The 23,471-nt window shown below is 42.9% G+C and overlaps 2 protein-coding genes across 7 annotated transcripts in view; one reads left to right on the top strand and one right to left on the bottom strand.

Moving 5' to 3' along the window:
• Nucleotides 1-4,823: 4,823 nt before the first annotated feature.
• Nucleotides 4,824-17,150, bottom strand: FKBP14 (FKBP prolyl isomerase 14). Its single transcript, XM_006133228.4, has 4 exons — nt 16,514-17,150; nt 11,924-12,075; nt 8,715-8,842; nt 4,824-6,232 (listed from the first exon to the last, which is right to left on the bottom strand). The coding sequence occupies exons 1-4, from the start codon at nt 16,708-16,710 to the stop codon at nt 6,074-6,076; spliced, it is 636 nt and encodes a 211-aa protein (XP_006133290.2). The 5' UTR covers nt 16,711-17,150; the 3' UTR covers nt 4,824-6,073.
• Nucleotides 17,151-17,235: 85 nt separating this feature from the next.
• Nucleotides 17,236-23,471, top strand: part of PLEKHA8 (pleckstrin homology domain containing A8) — a 40,045-nt gene continuing 33,809 nt past the window's right edge. For 2 of the 6 annotated variants that reach the window (XM_006133229.3, XM_025189751.2), the window contains exon 1: nt 17,488-17,776. In XM_006133229.3, coding sequence (XP_006133291.3) covers nt 17,737-17,776 — 40 coding nt within the window. In that variant the 5' untranslated portion in view covers nt 17,488-17,736. Of the gene's footprint in view, nt 17,461-17,487; nt 17,777-20,937; nt 20,968-22,065; nt 22,130-23,471 lie in introns of those variants that run through there. The other 4 variants (XM_075922132.1, XM_075922133.1, XM_075922131.1 and 1 more) reach the window with 4 other exon arrangements.

Below are 23,471 nucleotides of genomic sequence, written 5' to 3'. Positions count from 1 at the left end.
TTAGTTACCTACGATGTCTAGACTGCATTCCTCTCTCGAAGGAGGAATGCAAATGAAGCAGATTGAAAATTCAAATGAAGCACAGATTTGCAAATCTCATGCTTCGTTTGCATAATCGGGTGAGCACGCTTTTTCGAAAAAGCATTTTTCGGGAACCCCCCCTCCCACAGTCTAGATGGGGTTCGTTTAAAAAAAAACCTTTTTCGAAAAAACCTGTACTCATTTTTTCAGAAGTAGGGGTTCTTTCAAAAAAGGTTTTTTTTTTTTTTCTGAAAGAACCCCATCTAGACTGCGGGTTTGTTTGTTTTTCCAAAATCGCTCATGCGATTATGCAAATGAAGTGTGAGATTTGTAAATCCGCGCTTCATTTGAATTTTTGATCTACCTCATTTGCATTCCTCTTCCAAGAGAGGAATGCAGTCTAGAAGAGCCCTCGCAAGTGTTCTGTTGGTTCAGGAGTATACCTTTCCTCCCACAGAATTTTTGTTAAAATATAGCCACAAAATATACAAAGCAAGACTTTTTCATTCCATTCTTGGCACCTTGCTTATTTTTATATTACTCATTGCCTTCCCAAAAATGTCAAAACAACAACAACTATAGGGGAACAAAATAAATATCTTTTAAGAATGGGCTAATGGATGAAGAAATAATAAAGAATTGGAGATAGAAGAAAGGGGGAAGTAAAGGGCATAAACATTATGGAAAGAGGAGCATTAAATTAGTTGAGATGTTGGGGAGAATATAATCAAGAGCAGCTGCTCTGTTTATTCAACTAAAAATCTAAGCTGGTATCAGGAAAATAATTGCTAGCAGTGAAACCTATTAGACATAATAATGAGATTCAAGAGGCTTAAAAAGGTAGTAACATTGCTTAAAATATTTAAAACTCCCAAATTGTCAGATCATATATATGAGAGAAAAATCTTGGTCCAGAAAGGAAACAAATGAACAAGATAATTCAATTCTTTTAATAATTTTTGGGCATAGTAGACATAATCTTACCTTTAGCTTCACTAAACATTTAATACAAATTTCAATAATCAGGGAAATTTGAAGCAAAGCCTTAAACTTTCTACTATTTTGAGCAGTAAAAGTAACATTATGCTGGGGTTTGGGTGAAATCTTGATGAAGTTGATGGATATAATAGCTGTCTTTCATTCGGGATAAATATAAAAAGCTATTAAGCTCCCTTACAGAATAAGAAAACATGACGGGAACCATTTCCCAAACCACCAGGTACATACAAGGAACTGAGCTATGTTGCAAAGTGCAAATGCACTGGGACAGGGGATTGATTTGGAGTGGCTATATGTGTGAGAGAGAGAGGCAGTTAGAAAAACCACATACAGATAAAGGAGGCTGCAAGGAAGTCCCAGAGATAGAAAGAAACAATTGTACCATGACCCTAAGTAGGGATGAAAGTAATTTACATTTCTTACAGGTACTGCTGTATTGCAAACCCTGGCAGGCACTGAGGGCAGGAAGTTGCGGGTGTTGCAATACAACAGCATCTGTAAGAAATGTAAGTGTGGGATGGACTGTGAAGGGGGAGGCACTCAGGCAGGGGTTGGGGTGTAGGAGGAGCTCAGGGTGGAGGTTGGGAGTCAGGACAGTTGTGTGAGGGGGAGCTCAGGGTAGAGTGTGGGGGAGGGGGTCAGAGACAGCAGGTTTGTATATTTTTGGTGGTACCCAGAGTGGGTCCAAGTCCCACCCTCCCATACCTGCCTTGTAAGGTTGGGGGGGGGGGAGGACTCTGGCCCTGGGGTGGGGCTGGAGATGAGGGGGTTGGGATATGGGAGAGGCTCAGGGATGAGGCAAAGGGTTCAGATGCAGGTAAAATTGTTGAACTTGCTTCCTGATCCTGTAACTGATGTGGAGGCCAACTGCAGGCTGTTTTACATAGCTTCCACAAACTAAGGAAGTAGAACCAGATATTCAATTGCTTGAGGTCTCTATAACTACACTGATTTCAGCAGAACTATGCCAAGTTATACTAGCCCCTGAAGCTTTAATATTCTGGTGGGGGGTATATTTATATTTTTACATATTTGCTAAATTCATTTACCATGACTGTATTGTTTTGAATAATTTATTTGGTAATAGGAACATTTCACAGCTTTCACCAATCCATCACTCCCATAAAACACAAGAGAAACAATGCTTACATTATCCCCTGGCAGAGATGCAGTAACCAAAAAACATGTTTGTCAGCTACTGAAGAAACATTGCAAAAATAATATTTTTAAAAAGTCTTGCTTTTCGAAAAGAGGAAAGGAAACCAAACAGAAAAATAATGGAAATGTGCACCTTTGTGCTAATTTATCTTAATCTGATCCCACATCCACTCTTTTCCACACCCCTCCTCTTTCCCACTCAAAACAGAGAGTTGTATAACATGACCTTTTCTTCCTCTGCAATCCCCTTGCACAGAATATTTCTTGAAGTAAAAAAATGCTTAGTTCAGAACAAATACCTGGTTTAGGAAGCTCAGATTATGCTTCAAATTACCAGAGCCCTGAAAATCTGCATATATCCACAGACTATTCTAGTGGATCAAATGTGTATACAAATTTTGTATCCATGTAGGGCTCTACACATTAATATTCTTAATTAACAGACTATAGTGACTAAGACTCCATTCCTTGCACATGCTTAGCTTTAAGAATGTTCATAGTCTCACTGACTTCAAATTGGACTTCTCCTGTGCATAAAGCAAGATTGTGGGCCCATATGACTAGAAATCACAAAAGGAGAATTCTCTCCCATGTTTAAGAAGAACAATAGTTTGAAGTGGGTGACAGAACTCTACCTCAGTATTGCCAAACACCAAATATTTAACAATAAAATAGTCAGGCTCACCAGAAATTATGATTGGCTTTAAAAATCATGAGATTCTATAAAAATAGTAGATTTTATATTCTTTTTATTTGCCTTTGCTTTCTGAGCAGTTAGGGTGCACTGAGGTCACATTTCAAAGTTTTCACCACAGTGCAAGAAACTTAAAGAATGAACACAGAAATCATCATATCGCCATTTGGCTCCAGAAGCTAAGGCTTTAAGGAAAATAAACAAAAAAGACAAAACCATGGGCATTGGCAATATTACTATCTGCTATCTTCACAGAATGGAATTCAGTGTACCCCACTGATCAGACTACTAGATCATAGGCTACATCACCTTGTATTTCCCATCATTTTGCCATAGTAACAGGCTGAGCAGTGCTTTATTCCCACACAAATGCACCCAAGATGTGACAGTCTCTGTTATATTCTCCTCGCCCACATGGAACCCTGTGGTTCTACCACTTTTAGTCTGGATCCGAGAGTGGCAGCCCCCATTTCCAATCATCATGTTAACACAAGACACCCAACTGTAATTGGTACTTGTGAGAAGCTTTCCTGTAACCAGCAGATGGATGATTAAAGTGCAACTTCTTTGAAACCAGGGTGGGGAACCTTAGGTCCTTGCTTAATTTCATCTGGCCCTGGGCAAATCTCTGCAGCACAGGCTGAAAACCCTGGAACTAAGTGCGCCAACTCTCAGCAATTCAGGAAGCTCTGCAGGCTACCTTTGGCTACCTGTACACTGTATCGGAAAAGCTTTGCCGTGTCCAGGGAACCCGTCTGCTCTTCCAAAATTTTCGGCATCCCTGTAAACCTCGTTTTACGAGGAAGAAGGGATGTTCTGAAAAAGGGTTTTTTTCCTGACATTTGGCCCAGTGTAGATGGGCCAAATGTTGGAAAAGCCTCTTCTGAAAAAAGAAGCGGGAAAAGCTACACAAATTGTGCAATTTGCGTAGCTTTTTCCGGAAGAGCAGTGCAGTATAGATATAGCCTTTGTCTACAGCTGCAGCCTCCAGAGCTTCCATCGGCTGGGAACCATAGACAATGGTTCCCATCAGCAGGGAATCATAGAGCTGTAGGGGTGGCATCTGCAGGCCAAGGCAGTGTGCGGAGTTGCTCCCTCTCACCCTCCCCTCCCCCCTGAGGCTGCAGGGACATGTACCAAACACTTCCAAATCTGGGAGCTGGTGGAAGTATGTACCCCACACCTCCTCCTGTAATCCATCCTCTTGCACCAACTCCCTCCTGTACCAAAATTCCCTCCCCAAATCTGCACCCTTACTCCCTGACTCAGCCTGGAACCCCCTCCCCCACCCTGAGCCCTTCATTTTCAGGCCCACCCCCATTACAGTTGTCAACTTTCCCAACCCAAAGCCATTGTGAATGGTGTCCTGTCCATCTAGTTGGGAAAGTTGGCAACCCTAATCCCATAACCCTGGGGAAGCCCCAAACCTGCACCCACAGTCCCGGCTGTGCGTGGCCCGCAGCTGATTTTTTTTCTGGGGGTCAGTGGCTTATGTTAGCAAAAAGATTCCCCACCACTATTCTAATCAGACAAATTGTCTATTCACCCAAGTGCAGCGAAAAAGGTTAAAGTTACAGGAGCTCTGTATGCCTAGGTCTTACCTGGAACTCTTAGCTGCCTTTGACATTCCACCAGGCCTGAATCCCAGCCTTACTACTCTTCCTGAACAGTCACTGACCACTGAAGCTCCCTCCTTCTCCAGAGGAAGATTTTCATTGTCTAGTGCCCCTTTTATCTTAGCGCCTCAGCCTTGGAGAAACAGCCCCTTGGAAACAGCATCTTCTCTATTGAAAGCCCAGCTACTATTTCTTTCACTCCCATCAAGTCTTGTCTTGCTACTGGCCATTGTTATCTCCCTTAGTCAGACTAAGGAATGTCAAGAGAGAGAAGAGATCTTGCACGTTCTCCATAATGACAATGTAGCACAATGAAACATTCATGCCCAGAATAATATATTCAAAGTCAGTTTATTGTTTAAAATTTCAGTCCACTTAATCTTCAATTAAGGAACACTCAGAAAATACTGCAAGAACCATACTGCATTGTACAGTATACACCTCTAAAAAATACTGCTTTTGCCCCATGGGCAATGTAAAAAAAAAGACAAACATATACCCCATACAATTTAAGACAAGGACAGGAACTGGACCAATACGGGTGTCCTTGTGACCACTTCACTTCCTCTCAGGATACCTTTCCCCCTCAAAGCGAAGCAACAGAAACTTGAGCATTCAGCCGAAAGCATATTTAGTAGTCAAAGGAAATGAATGGTCTCTCTGCATGGATGCAAGTTCCTTAATTCCAATGCATAATATGTTTACTAGTATTAGTACGTTTTCCATTTAAAAGTGAAGGTGCTGTGCTGTAAGTTGCTATTTTTGAAATATTTGTACACATGCCCCTTCCCTCTCTACCCCAAATGGAACTTTAATAACCGACAGTTTCATACCAAAAATAACAGGCAACAACTCCTACCTTGGTTCTAGTTCATATCATTGAAATAAATACCAAATACAGTACTGATTTTTGGGACACCGAGGAAACTTATTGTATATATAAAAATAAACCAGTGGAAGATTGTGATTTTCTTATTCCATCTTCTGTAGATTACTGCATATTATATTGCTACAGCTGAGAAGGTTCATAACATGTTATGCTTTTGTAGTGTACTTCCTTTTTGACTGCTTCAGAAAAATGAGTTGGCACGTCTTTTTTTGTGCTTTTCAAACACAGATTTCCATAGGAAAATAGTGCCATGTAACTGAAGTCACTGATTTAAAATTAAACTAGCATCATATTATTAAAACAGAGAGTGTCACCTGAATTTATATATGTAGCATAGAAGAAAAAAATGCAAGCCAGATAAAGGACTGCATTTTGATTTTATAAAGTTTTTTATATGGCAAGTTTTTGTTTCACAATTGCAAAATAAGTTAATACAAAATAAGAATTTGTACATGAAAAACCACCATTATTGCATGTACCTTTTCAACTGAGGTACAAAAAGGTTTAATTTCAATACATAAACATAGTTACAACATTTTGGGTCATCAGACAGACAGTATTTTGAATATAAAAAAAAAATGTTTTTTTCTGTTCCATGAGACACTGTCAGTGCTGAATACTGAATACAATTGTTATAACATGTGACACTTTTAAGTCACTTAACCCCTGTGTCATGGAAAATTCTGCCAAGTTTCTCTACAGCTCATCATGCTTGTATGTGAACTCCCTCGCAGATATAAATCCATCACGGTCTTCGTCTTCTTTATCAAATATGTCTTCAGTCAAAACATCATGATAGCTGTCATTTATTGGTGCTCCATGCTTTTCAAATTCCTTCTTCAAATATTCTTTCACCTGTTGAGCAAAAGAGATGAATAGTTTTCATCACAAGACTTTATTAAAATTCAGTTATTGAAGAAGAGGCAAGCATAGGAAAATCTATCATATTTGTATGGATATACTAGACAATAAATATCTACTCCCCACTATCACTAAGGTTATAAACTTGTCTGATAGCGTTCTGCAGTCTCTCTCAGAGATGGTAATAAGGTCTCTGATATAAAAGGTAGTAAAATAGCAGGCACAAATTATCATAGCTTTAGAAAAATGAGCCATGAAAGCATGTCCTTTAGTCTGGCTGGCTGTACTGTAAAGTGAATATAACTAAGGAATGGAAATGTTTGGCTTCCAGTTATTCAGAGGACAAAATAAATTTTTCTAGCTCACAAATATCAGACAACAGTCTTAGATTCATCTAACCAAAAAAAAAAAGTGTCTGTTTTAAATCTTTATCAGCATATTGGGTTGAGTTTCCAGATAAAATGTATTTGGGAAACTGTCCACTTCTAGCATTTACTACAGGAACAGAAATCACTGTGTTAAAAAATTATTCGAACACCAGAAAAATCTTACCTATGAGACACACATTTAAAAACTGTTTAAACTCATTGCTGGACCATACCTCTGCAGACTGATACAAGTAGATAAACATAACATTGAATTATTCTGAGTGACAATTCAATCATCATTCAGTTTTTAAAGCTTTTCTATCTTAACTCCTGAGCATTCCAAACCGTACAACCTTCTGCCAGGGTAGGAAGATATTGTACATTAGGTAATTACAAATGATTTACCCCACATATCCAGGATTTTCTTAGGATTAAATTCACCCCAAGACAATGGGTCATTTCTGAGTTTTAAAATCTGTTTTTTTCCACTTCAGTGCACTGCTTTCCTTTGTGGCATTTGTTATGGTAAGTCAACAGGTATTAATATATCGATAATTTGCTAGGCTGGCTAACACAGGACATCAGTCTTTCAGCTCTAATTCCAATCCTCAACTGAAAAAACAAAAAGGAGTGTAGTGACCTGACCTAGCCCCATAATACAGGGGTTTCCAAACTTTTTTTTGCCCGAGGCCCACCTGTGCAGCTGCAATTGGCATTATGGCCCATTATTAACATTCATCTGTCACGGGAGGAGGGCACTGTGGGACATGTGTAGCTCTTCACCTCTGCAGGGCCCTGGGCAAGTGAGCAGGCAAAAGGGCTACACGGGTGCCACAGCTAGCTCCTGCCAACACCCTTCACCTCTCCTGCTCGAGTGGACTGAAGTCATCACCTGGCAGCCCTGCCCTAGTCACCAACCCAGCACCCTGCCCTTCTTCACACACATCAGGTGGAAGAAGGTGCTTGAGGTGGGCTCTGCTGTTACCTTGACAGTCCTGGTCATGGCATTGTACAGGTGGTAAGAGAGCAGCACCACCAAGCCCTAGCCCTAAGGAGGCTACCGGGTTAATATTCCAGGATGCCCAACAGCCACAACTCCTCAGACCTCCAGCCACATAGGGAACCATCGCCTTCTGTGGCTGGCCCCTTCTCTTCATCCTCTGCTCAGTGACCCTAATCTGCCCTCTGCCACCCAGTTGGGTGCTGGGCTCCTCCAGCCGGGTGCTGGGCTCCTCCAGCCCTCAGTAGGGGCCATTATACTCTGCCAATATATATAATTGGGGGGGGGAGGGAACAACCCCCTACCTCAAACTCTCCCCAAGGTGTACCATGCAGGAGTATGCTGTGGCCCACTATATGGGAACCCCAGCCTGAAGGGATGTTTTGAACATCAGAAAAGCTATATTGTATAGCTAGTATGCACTGGTATAATTCAGTAGGAAGAAATGAAGTGTAAAATGTCAGGAGAGACCCAGGACAGGATTGTTATACATATAAAAGCCTACATGGCTAGAGTTTTTTATTTTTAGTTTAAAATAAAATAAACCACCACTAAAATATTCCATAAACACAGGCCACAAAACTAAGTGTAGAAATCTGCAGTTCTTCCACCATTAAGTTCTTCTATATAAAAGCAGAGTTCCAATCAGAAAAATAGCCAGCAGAAGACAAACCAATATTAAATGATGCATCCTTTCAGGAATGTGACAGGATGAAGTGGCATCAGATGTTGGCGTTACAGCAGTAGGATTTGAAATCTAAGTTGTGGTACAAAAAAGTTCAAAATAATGTTTCACTTCTGAAAAGTTTTGAAATCACACAAATCAATATAAAAATTTGAAATGCTGCAAACCACACTTAGAATGGGCAACAGGGAACAGATCACTTGATTATTACTTGGTCTGAAACACCTGGCTTTAGCCACTGTTGGAAGACAAGATACTGGGCTACATGGCTCTTTGGTCTGACGGCTGTTCTAATGCCATAGTCCACTAGATCCTTTCTTGACAAATATGAAATTTTACTTCAACCTTTATGAAAAAGAAGAATTTCCTTTTCTTTTCTTTTATTTCATTCATTTAACTTTGTTGAGAAGTTAGCACACTCACCTCATCCTTGGATAGCTTCCAGTCATCATTAAGATCCATTTGTTGGAATGACTCATGAGATCTTGGTCCACTTCTAATTTCTAGAAGATCAATGTTGAATATCAACGTGCTTTCAGGGGGAATTTTTCCTATGGAAGATGTTAAACATTAAGACAAATTAAATGTTACATTCAGTACCTTAAAAAGTCCATCCATATTTTGGCAAAGTCTTCTATTAATCCAGTTTCATTAAAGTTAGTTAGGATTGCTGGTGACTTAATAAGAATTGCTGTGTGCATAGTAGAGTGCAGGTACAGTCTGACTTATTCAAACTAAGTGGCCTGCTGAGAGAGAAACATGTATGTACCTTTACACATACCAGCCATTCCACTGAAAACAGATATGCACATAAGTCAATCTACAAACATCAATGCTTTTGGAAGACAATGTTCTATGTCAGCCTCAGACAGTACAGTGTAGAGCAAGGAGTGATTTTGTAAAAGGTGGTCTCTGTGCTGTCCCTGTCCGGAATGGGGCTCTAAATTCAGTTGGCACTAAAGGGATGACAAGGCAGCTCCTTTTTTTCCTTCTCCCTCTCTGTTTATTTTGGGTCTGCACATCCTAAACTCAAAACTCCGGTCATCTGAAGAAGTGGGCTGTGCCCACGAAAACTCATGATACCATCTACATGTTTTGTTAGTCTATAAAGTGCTACCAGACCATTTGTTGTTTTTTTAAGGCAGCTCAGGATAGCCAGAGCCTAAGAAAGTCCAGCCCACATTTCCTATATAAGCAGCAGAAATGGGAAGGGTGTCAGAGCACTGCTCTATGCCGGGTGATCCTCCCACTGCTGGCTTTCGGGCTGCAATGCAGAATTTCAATTTTTAAAATATACTGTGGGTTAATCTGATTGTACCTGTGTGCTCAGTGTACATGCACTAGGTGAATTAGCTCATTTTTGATGTTTGAATAAGCTGCTGGTTTTCTGGGGGCTGACACAGAAAGCAATCCACTTGTGTCTCAAAATGATTGGAATTTTTAAATTTAATCACACACTGGCTTTCCCTTAGCATTTGGGGCCAATCAGTAAGACAGTTTAAATTATTTAATGTTTGAGTCACACAGCTATCAGAAGCACATTTTCATTTCTGTGCCTGCTGTGCAACAGGAGTAGAATACACATTCTTCTTTTGACATGCCAGACAACAACTCTCTGCCCCCAACAGTATCCAACAGCTCTGTGAATGATTCCTTCCTGCCATCTCTTTAGGTGCAAATGATCTCCAGAAAGCTCAGCTACACTGAATCATAGTAAAAGAGATGCTAACAACCTTCTAACATATGCAAGTGGGTACAGAGTCTTGCAAGCACAACTGGAAGGGAACAGTGGGTGAGAGGTGATTCTTCTTAGGGTTTCAGGAATGAGTGCAACTCATTCTCCAGGTGAAAGATCAATGGCTGCAAGGATGGAGGGCATGGGGATAGCATATTTGTATTGAGGAAGGTCACATGAAGAAAGAAAACGGGCCAGTTATTTCACGTACTGTTGAAAGCATTATTTAAGAATAACTGCAGACAGGCACACACTTGACAGTTTTCATAAGAGCAAACTACTTCTTATGGCAACTGGCAGGTTTGTTTAATGCTTCAGCAGGCCTTTAACATACAAAACAAAGTCAGACTGTGTGTATTGACAAGTCTTCTTTGGAAATCCTGGGGCAAGCTCTCCCATTACCTTGTATCTCAATTATTTACACTTTTTCTAAGTAAATGTATGGAAAGTGACATCAAGTGAAAATTATAGCATTTGACATCCTTTTTGTGTATTTATTTACACTGGTGCATGGTAGTTAAGAATTAGGTCCGGTGGGCATCCTCTTAGCAAAAGACTAGCCTGGGTGCATTAATTTAAATTACACGATAAAAGCTTTCTTTGCTTCTTGCATCACTTCTTAAAGACAAAAAAAGCGTTTCTAGAAAGCTATAGCTGAAAGTATTATTTTATTTAGTTACCCTCACTCCTTGCTCCTCCAATTTTGCTAGAATACACTGCCACCCACTCCCTGTATATGGAATCAAATATTCCCAGTTCCTAACCTCGCCTTTGGATTATGAGAAGGTACAGTAGATGAGTTAAATTTCCTCTGAAAACACTTCCTCCTTCTGTGTTAAAGATCACGTATTGCCATAGATCCAAATGATACATGCAACCCCCAGTGATACAAGTACTTAGCCCTATTAACTGTTCAAATAATAATTAAAAAAACAATTATTGTTGTAGCCCAGCAGGAGGCTCTCTCCAGTTTTGACTTTCTTGCCCTAAAGAGACATCTGGAAGTATTTACCACCTTGGAAAGTGAAAAGTCACTGCTAAAGTGATGTGGGGCCATATTACCACTATCCATTCTGATGCATCAATACTACAAAAGAGAAGAGTGACAGGGGATTTGATAGCAGCTTTTAACTACCTGAAGGGGGCATTCCAAAGAGGATGGAGAGAAGCTGTTCTCAGAAATGACAGATGGCAGAATGAGGAGCAATGATCTCAAGTTGCAGTGGGGGAGGTCTAGGTTGGATATTAGGAAAAACTATTTCACTCGGAGGGTGGTGAAGCACTGGAATGGGTTCCTTAGGGGAGGTGGTGGAATCTCCATCCCTAGAGGTTTTTAAGTCCAAACTTGACAAAGCCCTGGCTGGGATGATTTAATTAAGGTTGGTCCTGCTTTGGGCAAGGGGGTGGAGCATATACAAACCTGGGCAATGGCTAGAATTTCCCAATGGGCTTAACAACAAGGACAGGGTGAGGACTGATGTGTCGGCAGGTGTGTGTATCGGTAGACATGCCATAGAAGTGTACTGAGAAGGTAGCAAGGAGGGCCAATAGCCAGACAGAGAAGCACTTTGATACTGAGAAAAATGTAAGAGAGCATATTTTTCAGTTGTGTGCTGACTGCAAAGAGTCTTGGAACTATGAGCAAAGAAATTATCTACTGGTTCTTAATTCTTACTGTGTTCAGGAAAACAGGACTTTATGTACATTCTTTGTAATTATGCAGGACTGCATCAACAAAATATCTGATTCCTATTAATTTATCTTCCTAATGGGAACAGCCTGCAAGACCTGAAAAAACAGTTAACTATTTAATACACAAGTGTTAATATATTATAGTAGTTGTTTTATAGTAATGTAGTATAGGAATGTCAGCTTGAGGAAGATTTAAAAGTATTACCTTTCCCTTCTTTTCCATAAGCAAGGGATGGAGGAATAGTTAGTTGCCGCTTTTCTCCTACACACATATCCCTCAAACCTTTGTCCCAGCCTTTAAGGACTTCCCTTATGCCAAGCGTAAACCACATAGGTTGACCATTGTTGTGCTTGTGGCTGAAAAATAAAGAACAAAATAGTTTAGTCCCTAAACTGTTCAATATATCAATGAAGATTAACTATTATACAAAGTTGAAGAGGCTCACACTGCAGAATTACAGAACTAAAACCCAGCCTAAACAATAATTTTGCATCTCTTTAGTGACCGCAGATTTAGTCTTTACATATCTAAAGCACAGAAAAAATGTTAAACAGTGCAGTGAAATTAAAAGCAAAACAAAATCTCACCCTATACATAAAGATGTTGGTGCTTAGAGGTGGCACATTTTCTTTCTGTACCTGATGCAGCAAATCTAGTAATGTGTTTCTCTGAAAATTGATTTCAATTTAGTTACTGATCATTGTAGAAATGAAATCATACTGTTACGAAGATAAGTCATGGCTGTATTGATTAGTTGGTAGGCAATAAAACCTAAGATTTGTTTGTACACCTTGATGGTAGGTTGTAAAATATGTAGCATGTTTAAAAGTGTTAACTATGTTTGTCTTTTGAAATAATCGTATCAGGTAGAAACTCACTACAACTACACAACAGATGTGTAAGTTTAGCACAGAGGAAGTAAATGGATAAAGGGAGAACTTTAAGTTCAGATTGGAGGGGAGGAGTTACATTCTACCTAATTGAAATTTGGCTAGTATGGGGTATAACCACCATATAGCTGCAGCAAGCCAGAGGATTCCTAGGCTCCAATTCAATTAAATTCAATTCAATTCAGCAGGTGAGTAATCACACTCATATTTAACAAAACATTTAAACAAGTCATTAAAGAATTTTATTCCCACTGACTTCCACGGTATGTAACATACATTTAACTTTCAGTATGTGTTCAAATGCTTACTTTGATCTGAATGGGACACTTGCATAAGTAAGGAACATACTTAAGTATTGTGCTGGAATGCGGCCATAGCAAATAGTAGAGATGTTGGATACCGAGTTGAATAAAATTGTGTGATCGCATCAAATTTTAGCAGTTATGTGTCTATTTGATTGTCCCCAAGGGCGGGGCCAGCAGCCAATGCACTTTTGGGGAGCTCCCTGCCTCCCTGCACTGCTACCTCTGTATCAGAAGCAACAGCATGGGCGGCAGCACTCCCTGCCTGTGGGGGGCCCGAACTCCCCATGGATAGAGGCTTCACCAGCATCCCACAGAACAACCTCTGTCTACAGGGAGCCTGGGCCTGCCATGGACAGAGGCTGCTCTGTGGCAGCCTCTCCCTGCTTCCCCCCACCCTACTGCCTCTTCTAGAGACAGCTGCGCACAGGAGAGGTGAAGAGGAGCCGGTGCTCAGGGGAAGCTGGCTTGAAACCCAGCTTCCCCGGAGCACTGGCTCTTGCTTGCCCCTGTACCACGCTGCCTCTGTGGGAGGCAGCAATGGGGAGGAGGGGCAGGTGGTTCTGCAGGAGCCAATACGCATGGAGAGCCAGCTTCCTGTGTGTACTGGCTCCCTCCTCCCCCCGTCCGTCCTGCTGCCTCTCTATCAGAGGTAGACGCACAGGGCGGGGGTTGGGGGAAGGGGAAAGGAAGGGAGGGAGGTGGCTCCACAGGATCCAGTACTCATGGGGAGCCAGCTTAAAGGCTGGCTCCCCATGGGTACTGGCTCTTGCCTCCCTCTGCCCCGGATAGAAAGGCAGCAAGGGTGTGTGTGCATGTAATTTAAAGGATTAACTGATAAGCCCAGGCTTACTGGTTAATCATGTAGTCGACTACACGTTGACATCCCTAGCAACCACACTGTACAGGACTCTTTACTTTAGACAGCATTCAGGAATCACTGCTAGCAGCTCATTCTGTTGTGTACTGTGACGGTTATATACTATGATGTCAAGTATCAGAGGGATAGCCGTGTTAGGACTCCTCGCCACTTTTGCAGATTCAGACTGTGGCACCTTATAGACTAACTGAACTGTTGGAGCATAAGCTTTTGTGGGCAAAGACCCACTTCGTCAGATGCATCTGACGAAGTGGGTCTTTGCCCACGAAAGCTTATGCTCCAATACTTCAGTTAGTCTATAAGGTGCCACAGGACTCCTTTCCGCATATACTATGATTGAATATCAGTTATATAGAAATACTAGAATAGAAAAAAGTGCCTCCAAACCACTTCATGGAGAATTTAGAACAGTGTCTCCCATCCAAGTGATGACCAGGCCCAATCTTGTTTAGTTAAAATCTAAGCACTTCAGAGCTCTGCAGTTAAAATCTTTCATTAACCAATATGGTTGATTATCAGTGAAAATAGTAACATTTTGTTTTTATCTGATTTTTCTGGCCAGCTGTATTTACCAGCTATTGAAAGAACACTGGTAAAAAAACAAACAACAGAAATTAGTTAGTAATGGAAGATGTCTTAGATAAAAGAACAAACATTAATACAATTTATTTACAAGAGGCTTAAAAGACTATCTATAAACAGATGATTGATCACAATTTACTATTTAGTGAAAGATTTTAGTTCAGATCTGTACAGAGAGAACAAGCAGTCTGTAGTTGGACTCTTGTAGAAAGACATATATTTTGTTTTTAGTTTGCAGATTCTTTAACATGTTCATTGCTGCTCATTGCCACAGTATGTGACCAACTTTCATGTAAACTCATTAGCAGTAGTGAAGCTGGGTTCCTGGAATTTCTGGTTCTTCTCTCTTTTGGAGATAAAATTTCTCTTTGGAGTAGTAGATTTTTTCAGTTGGATTTCAGAGGATTTTTTGAAGCAGGAGCGGGGTAGAAGGATGTTTAGATAGAAGATATCAATGTTACAACTGCCACTTTTCCTTTAGTGGAAATTACTTTGTAAAATTAGAGTGTCCTAGAAACAAATTCTGGATTGGCCAGATCTCTGAAAGTTTGTTCGGGAATCAAATGTCCCTTTCTGCACAGGAGAAAACTCACTGAGTTACTCAAGACTATTTATTAACATAGAATTACCCATGTATAGTTGCAAAATTGAGGCAATATCTGAATTGTAAAACATGTTTGTGTAAGGGTTAAAGCCCCAGTCCTTCTAAGAGCAAGGTGGACAAGAGGCAGCTAGTGGGCTGAATTCGACTCACCAAGCCAGAAGATCTGGCCCACGGCCACCACGCCAGTACCCTTACTACAGAGCAGGGGCAGTCACTTTAAAGAGCAGGCTGCTAACTGCTCTGCAAGCTGGGCAGGGAGGAAAAAGCTTCCCCGGCTATCCCCACACCCTAGCAAAATTTCCAAGCTCCCATTGGCCAGTTTCTGGCCAACAAGAGCTGAGAAATTTTGATGAAGATAAGGGCAGTGAATGAAGCCTCGTCACTCCCTCTTCCCACCTTGTGCAAGAGCACAGCCAGGTGGAGCTACCCACAGGTAGGGAGTCTGCAGAGCAGCTGGGTTGGGTGCTGCCTAGGTAAGTGACTCCCAGCCAGAATCTGCCTTTGGCAGCCCATTCCCTTTTTCCCCAACTACCTGTTCCAGGCCACCACCCAAACCCTTTGTACCTCCTCTCCCCATCTTCTCCAGGTCACAACTCCCTCCTAGACCCTGTATCCCCTCCAACACCTCTCCCCCAGACCAGACTCCTCTCCTGCACCAATACCCTTTCTGCACCCCAAGTCCTTGCCCCAGATTATATCCCCCTCCTTCACCCAAAGTCCTTCTCAGACCCTCCCTCCTGCATCCCAGTCCTCTGTCCCAAGCTCCCTTCTGCACCCCATCTGCTGTCCCAGACCCCACACCCTCTCCACAGAAGTGCAACCCTTCACCAGTTACCAAAATGTTGGAATGGCCTCCCATTAAAAATTATTGCCTAAGTCTGTTCTAAGAGCTCCACAAGAAACTGTCTGAGGGAAGTGACTTGGATGTTTGGGAGCCAAGTAGTTTTATTTTTGGGTCTTCATTGGGGTGGGGGAGGGAGAGAAAGGAAGCTATTGATGGGGTTTAGTTGTTTTACACATATATTCTACTATCCACACACCCAAGCACTTTTTAAAGATCATCTGAATGGCCAAGAAAAGCTTTAGGCCAGCACCTAGTGCCTTAGCTATATGTATTTATCTTACATATATAAATATAAACATATATAAATATGGAGGGGAAGTTTGAGCATTGGCCTGCTAAACCCATGGTTGTTAGTTCAATCCTTGCAGAGGCCATTTGGGGCAAAAATGTCAGGAATGGTACTCAGTCCTGCTGTGAAGGCAGGGGACTCAGCTTGATGACCTTTCAAGGTCCCTTCTGGAGATAGGCAATCTCCATAATTTTTTTTATATTGTATCCCTTTGGTGTATATATGATCGTGCCAATTTTCTTTCACAATTTGATCTGAGAAAGTGGCTCTGGCCCACGAAAGCTCATCACCTAATAAACCATCCTATTAGTCTTTAAAGTGCTGCATGGTCCTGTCTTTTGTTTCAGCAAGACCAGACAAACACGGCTACATCGCTATAACTATGCCTGAAAGAGTTACTTACGTGGAGTGAAACATTGAACCATCCTTTCCCAAGTAGCCTTCATAATGCACCAACATCATATCCCCCCATTTAGTTTTCCTGTGGCAGATGAATGGCTTCTGGAGCACCTCAATCTTCACTTCGGCTTCTGGGATAAGCGCCCCCGTGCTACAGGTAACAACCACAGTGAAAAAGGGAACCCAGACTGCAAGCCGCATCCTTGAGACACAGGAAGGCTGTTTTCTCGAAAATAAGAATAAAAAGCACCCTAGGGGTGTGCAAGGGGCTTTTCTCCAGCAGGGAGCGTGGAGCCCGGACCGATCCGTCTCTTGGGTCAGTTACAGCCAGTGCCTTGAGCAGTCCCCATCAGGTGCCTCCAATATTGCCGGCACGGAGGAGCCAGACTGACTCGCTCACGCAGCCAGGGCGCTGGGCTGGGCAGGTCTCACTGGCCCCGAAAGCGCCTTAGGGCTTCCCAGGACTCCAGCCCCTGCAGAGTGGGCGGTGCCAGGGGAAGAGGAGTGAGCCGGAGCCATCCTCGGCTCCTCCCTCCCGCCAGCCCCTCCCCGCAGCAGCAGCAGACGTGGCAAACTTGGCCACCAAACTCCACGCTGCAAACTTCAGCTGGCCAGACCCCAACCCGCAGCAGCGGGGCGCCTCTCCCTCTGATTGGTTCTTCCCAAGAGGCGGGCCAGAAAAAGTCGCCATCTATTGGGAAGTGGACCTGCCTGTCTGCCCTCTCGCCCAACCGGCGGCCGGCGCTGCTCCGCGCTCGAAGGCAATGATTGGCGTTCCGCTCCGTACACAATCCGGCACTGCGTTGGAATCCTCGCACAATGGAACCGGCTGCCGTGCGCCGCCGATTGGGTGGCGCGGTTGCCGGCGCAGCACGCTGATTGGTTGCTGCAACCTCCCGCCTTCCGCCAGGTTCTGGGCGTTCCATCGAGCCCTTGCCCGACTTCGCGCAGGCGAGTCACGTGCTGGCCGCGCCGCGGGAGGCTGGGCCGTCCCGCCTGCTGGCGGGGCTGTGAGGCGGCGCCTGGGGCATGCGGAAGCCTTTGTGCGCTAGCGGCGGGGAGGCGCAGGCTGCAGCGAGCCCCAGGATGGCCCTGGGCGTGGGTGGCTCTGCGGAGGGGCGCCGGGGGCGGCTGGAAGCTTAAAGGCGCCTGCGGGCGGGGGAGGGGGGAGCGGCGGCGGCTCCTCCCCGGGCCCGAGCAGAGCTGGATGGGGGGGCCTTTGCCACCATGGAGGGGGTGCTGTACAAGTGGACCAACTATCTGAGCGGTGAGTGTCCTTCCCGCGGGAGCCTGGGCGCGCCGGGCCCGGGGCTGTGCTCCCCCGGGGCGCGATTCTCTAGGTGTGGGAGTTGCTGTGGGGGGGCATGGTGCAGCCGGGTAACTTTTGGCCGTAGAATCCCAAATCGCCCCCTCCTTCGGGAGAGCCGGGCTAGCCGCGCCCCTTGCATGGAGGCACCTCCCAGAGCACGGGGGTGGCCAAGCCCTGAGCCTGGCGCGAGCCTCCGCTCCAAATTTGCCTCTCGGCCGCTGCAAGAACGCCCCGAAGACACACAACTGGCGCCCGGGGCTTGTCAGCGCCGGCAATGTTTTAGACTCAGACATCTAGCTTGTATTGCGTATTATGGAGACAAAGGGTACCATAAAAATCTGAGCACTAGTACATCCTGGTGTTTGCATAGCCTTGTATTTCTAATGCAAATCAAGTTCAGCTGCTTTATGGCACCCGAAACCAATAGGCCTTGATACATAGGGTGGTGGTTAGTTTTTTTTTTTTTTTTAAACAGGACTGTGTCGCACTTTAAAGACTCACAAGATGGTTTAATAGGTGATGAGCTTTCGTGGGCCAGACCCACTTCCTCTGAGGAAGTGGGTCTGGCCCACGAAAGCTCATCACCTATTAAACCATCTTGTGAGTCTTTAAAGTGCTACACTACACAGTCCTGTTTTTTGTTTCAGCGGCACCAGACTAACACGGCTACATTTCTACCACTTTTTGAAAAAAGACACTGTTTTCTTAGCACTCCTGCTTCACCTGCCCTCCTGATACTGTTGTTATATAATTATCATTAATCATAATAATTAGTAGAAATACACACGTGCATTTACCAGATGCTTTTTTCAGCACTCAGCAATTCCTGACCTTATTGTTCAGAGATTAAAAAACAAGGGACACTCCTGTAATAAAGAAGTTCGTAATCCAACATTTTGCTACAATCTAGAGAATGAATGCTGTAAAAAAAAACATATCTGGCACTAGAATCCAGCTGGATCTTGGTCTTTATTTATACACCCATACTGCCAAACTTCAAAATATACCATCTAAATAGAAAGCCATTGTAGCAGCACCAGCTTGGTTCAGATGCATGTAGATGAAGATTTTCCCATTACCAGTCTAAAGCTGGTGGTCTGTGATTTACATAGCTGTTGGATTTAGACACACATCTGTTGAAATGTGCTTAAAGTTAATGGAAGATCTAAATCTTTTAGACTGTTTTGGAAATCTCAGTCAAGAATTGATTGGATAAAACCATACAGAACATGATCTTCCATCTTTGCTAGATGCGATGGGTCAGATTTCTGTGTTCTGGTATCAAATTAGGCTGTGTCTAGAAAAGTTGAGGTTTTGTTTGTTGTGGCTTTATTAAAATGAAGTGTACAGGCAGTCCCCGGGTTACATGGATCCGACTTACATCGGATCCCTACTTACAAACGGGGTGAGGCAACCCCGCACTAGCTGCTTTCCTCCAGCAGACCAGGGAGACGCGAAGTTAGTGCCCCCCTTCCCCAGCAGACCAGGGAGATGCGGAGCGGCTTTTCCCAGCAGACACCACAGCTTGAGAATAAAGGACTGAGGGAAGTGAGGTGTGGGAGAATAAAACAGCTCTGGAGAAATGTTTGGCTAGAGTTTCCCCTACAATATGTACCAGTTCCGACTTACATACAAATTCAACTTAAGAACAAACCTACAGTCCCTATCTTGTATGTAACCCGGGGACTGCCTGTACATAGATCTGTTTGAAAAGGGACACATGCTGTCTACAGAACTGCCAACCCCCAAAATCCGGACTCGGGCCCCCTAAAAACCACAAGTTTGGCTTGAGAATCATGAGGGTTTTTTAAATTTGGTTTTGAATTTTTTATTTTCCTTCTGGGTTTTGAGCTATTAGGATCACACTGTAGAGTATTTTCCATCAACAGTTAGGGCCGTTGGCTGTGTCTAGACTGGCATGATTTAGCGCAAATACTTTTAATGGAAAAGTTTTTCCGTTAAAAGTATTTGCACAAGAGAGCGTCTATATTGGCAAGTGCCTTTGCGCAAAAGATTTGCTTTTGCGTAAAAGCATCCATGCCCAGTATAGACACGCCTTTGCGCAAGAGAGCTCCGATGGCCATTTTAGCCATCAGGCTTTCTTGCACAAGAAATTAAGGTGCCTGTCTATACTGGCCCTCTTGCACAAGAGGGCTTATCCCTGAGCGGGAGCGTCAAAATGTTTGCACAAGAAGCACTGATTTCTTACAGTAGAACTTCAGTGCTCTTGCGCAAATTCAAGCAGCCAGTGTAGATAGGCGGCAAGTTTTTCCGCAAAATCAACCGCTTTTGCGCAAAATCTTGCCAGTCCAGACGCACCCAAACACTTTAAAAACAACAGCCTTTTTATATATCAGTGGTCTTTGGCTTTAAGAAAAACTCCAAATAATGTAAAATTTGCGATAGACCTTGTGTAGTCAACTCTCATTCTATCTATAAAGTTACATTTTGAGGATCTAAGTGGGGAAATAAAATAGGCCATACCTACTTGGATTTTTCTTTGGTGCCAGAATTTTTATGGTGGAGTAGGAACAATTTGTCTCCATATCATACAATAAAATCTAGAGACCTGTGGCTAAAACATAGCTGGATCTGATAAGATCCAAGTGCTAAATATGTGTGTTTGCTGTGTTCTTGCTCTAGATTATGAAGGGTCCTAAATTTTTCTGATTAGATAGCTGTTTTCTGTTAGAAGCAGCTGTCGTCTACTTTGATGGTATAATTTGGGAACTTGAAGCCAAAAAATGGAAAGATATGACAGGTTCCATGTGTTTGGATATGTTACTTTGTGGTGTACTGAGTACTGATGCACCGTAATTCCAATTTTACAATTAAATTTGAGCAACTGCATTTCTTCTGTATTTAGCTGGTTTTAGACTTAGTTGATTGTGTGTGTTTTTGTTAATGTTTTAATCCCATTGGAATGAACCGTTAGATACATATTCTTGTGCTGCTGTATACGATAGCAAATTGTTTTAGGTTTATCGATGCACTAGGAGATGCTACACTTTTCCTTCTATTTAGACAGATATTTGGAGGTTGAGTTGAAAATTGGCAGGATCCAGCTGACATGTTTCTCCAGTGCTATTGTCCTGCTACCTAATTTGTCCATCAGTAAAATGGGGATATAGTACTTCTCTAACTCACAGGTGTGTTGAAAGAGTACATATATAAAAAGACCATGAATTGATAGGTTTGGGGGTTGGATGTATTAGCACCCACATTTTTCCATTGAAGTAGGAGCAGTTCCATATAGTAAAATTCAAATTGAAACCAAATTTAACGAAAAATTGCCACTTGGAAAAGGTGAAAAATTGCCATGATCCTGCTGGACCCAGGTTTTTGTATTGCTTGGGAGTTGGGACACATTAGGTCTATAATTTTGGTATTGTAGAAGGTGCTACACCTGTTTTCTGTTCATGCCATGGAATGTGGGGAATGAGGCCCTGAACTTGCAGAATCCCACTAGGTTCCATTTGCTAGATATTTGTTCTTGTGGTCAAATATGCCAGAACCAGAATATTTGAAAGCACTTAGATCAACTAGACTTTTTCTCTATTTAGGAAACTGAGGCCAAAACTTGGTTGGATTCTTGTAACGCATACAGGTTTTACAATTCTCATAGTTTGGAATGTCCGGATTTGCGTTTCTTGGTGAAATAGGAACAGACAGACATCATCTCCTTTTTTTTTTTTTTAGACTTGTGGCCAGAAATCTGCAGGACATGTCAGGATGCAGCTAGAGCCAGACTTACTTAAAAAAAAACAAACCCTCATTTAAACATCTTTATAAAAAATCCATTTTCATAAAGAGGGCAGATACTATATTTAACAATGTAGTGCTATAGGTGCAATATCCAATGAGTATAATGTACCAAGCAAATTAATTCCTGGCCATAAGTTATGTTGTAAAGTACATACCAGAACAATATAATGCCAAACAAACATGGAATGGGGTGAGGCATTTTCTGATTGTTTGCTTCCTAGAAGAGAAGTAGAACTGTGATCTGAGCTTTGTTTTAATGTTTGTTCTATAGTCCACTGAAAAACCAAATTATTAAATCTGCAATAGTGACCTTTGCCAATATAGGAATTTCCCCTCCAGTATATGTTCTACTGTTTTGTCCAAACTATGTGCTGCATAGTGTAAACATATAAATATGGTCAAAATATGATGAGATCTTGAGTACTACAAAGATATGAAAGTGTACAGCAACCCAAGAAATATTTTTCTATCTTTCTGTCTAGGAAGGAGTGCTGCAGAAAGGGATCTAGAGCTCATAGTGGACCACAAGCTAATTATGAGTCAGCGGTGGGTTGCTGTTGCAAAAAAAGCAAACATGATTCTGGGATGCATTAACAGGCGTGCTGTGAGCAATACATGAGAAGTCATTCTTCCTCTCTACTCTGCACTGATTAGGCTTCAATTGGAATATTGTGTCTAGTTCTGGGCACCACATTTCAAGAAAGACGTGGAGAAATTGGAGAAGGTTCAGAGAAGAGCAACAAGAATGATTAAAGGTCTAGAGACCATGACCTATGAAGGAAGGCTGAAAGAACTGGGCTTTAGTTTGGAAAGGAGAAAGTGGTTTTCAGGTATCACGAGGAGGGAGAAAAATTGTTCTCCTTGACATCTGAGGATAGGACAAGAAACAATGGGCTTAAACTACAGCAAGGGAGGGTTAGGTTGGACATTAGGAAAAACATGTCCAGTGTGGCTAAACACTGGAATAAATTGTTAGACTAAAACCTTGAGAGAGTGGAAAACCCTGCACAATTTTCACAAAATTATTAAAGGTACATCTAGACTACATGACTCTGGCGACAGAGGCATGTAGATTAGGCTACCCGACATAGTAGAATGAAGCGGCGATTTAAATAATCGCCGCTTCATTTAAATTTACATGGCTGCCGCGCTGAGCCGACAAACGGCTGATCAGCTGTTTGTCGGCTCAGCACGATAGTCTGGACGCTCCCCTGCCGACATCAAAGGTATTTGTCGACCACCCAGGTAAACCTCATCCCAGGAGGCTTACCTGGGTGGTCGACAAATACCTTTGATGTCAGCAGGGGAGCGTCCAGACTATCGCGCTGAGCCGACAAACAGCTGATCAGCCGTTTGTCAGCTCAGCACGGCAGCCATATAAATTTAAATGAAGCGGCGATTATTTAAATCGCCGCTTCATTTTACTATGTCGGGTAGCCTAATCTACATGCCTCTGTCGCCAGAGGCATGTAGTCTAGATGTACCCTCAATATATATCTACAAAGGGCAGGCGGTATTAAATAATAAAGGCAGAAAGAAGGAACTTGTCTTTGGCCACAAAGAGTGTGCCCACTGCTATTACAACCCCCAGGAAGACAACCATGCGACCCATGGGTTGCGTGCCACTGACCTATTAGATAGTGCCATGGGGCAGAGCTGCAGCCAGTGTGCTCCCGGCCCCACTCCTGGGGAGCCCCATGCCAACCTGCACTGCTGCCTCTGTATCAGGTGGCAGACCTGGTCCACCACGGGAGCCGAACCTCCCACGGATGGGCTGCTGCAGCGGACAGAGGTTGCTTTTGGTAGCTGCCTCTGCCTCCCCCTCCCCCTACTAAGGATGTTAAGTAACGAGTAAATGATGAATCGTGTACTCTGATAGAGGCAGCAG

Source organism: Pelodiscus sinensis, chromosome 2 (assembly GCF_049634645.1).
Source record: "Pelodiscus sinensis isolate JC-2024 chromosome 2, ASM4963464v1, whole genome shotgun sequence".
In the NCBI taxonomy this organism is placed as follows: Eukaryota; Metazoa; Chordata; order Testudines; family Trionychidae; genus Pelodiscus; species Pelodiscus sinensis.
The sequence above is the reverse complement of the archived record's forward strand: the minus strand, read 5'-3'. Positions and strand labels throughout refer to the sequence as shown.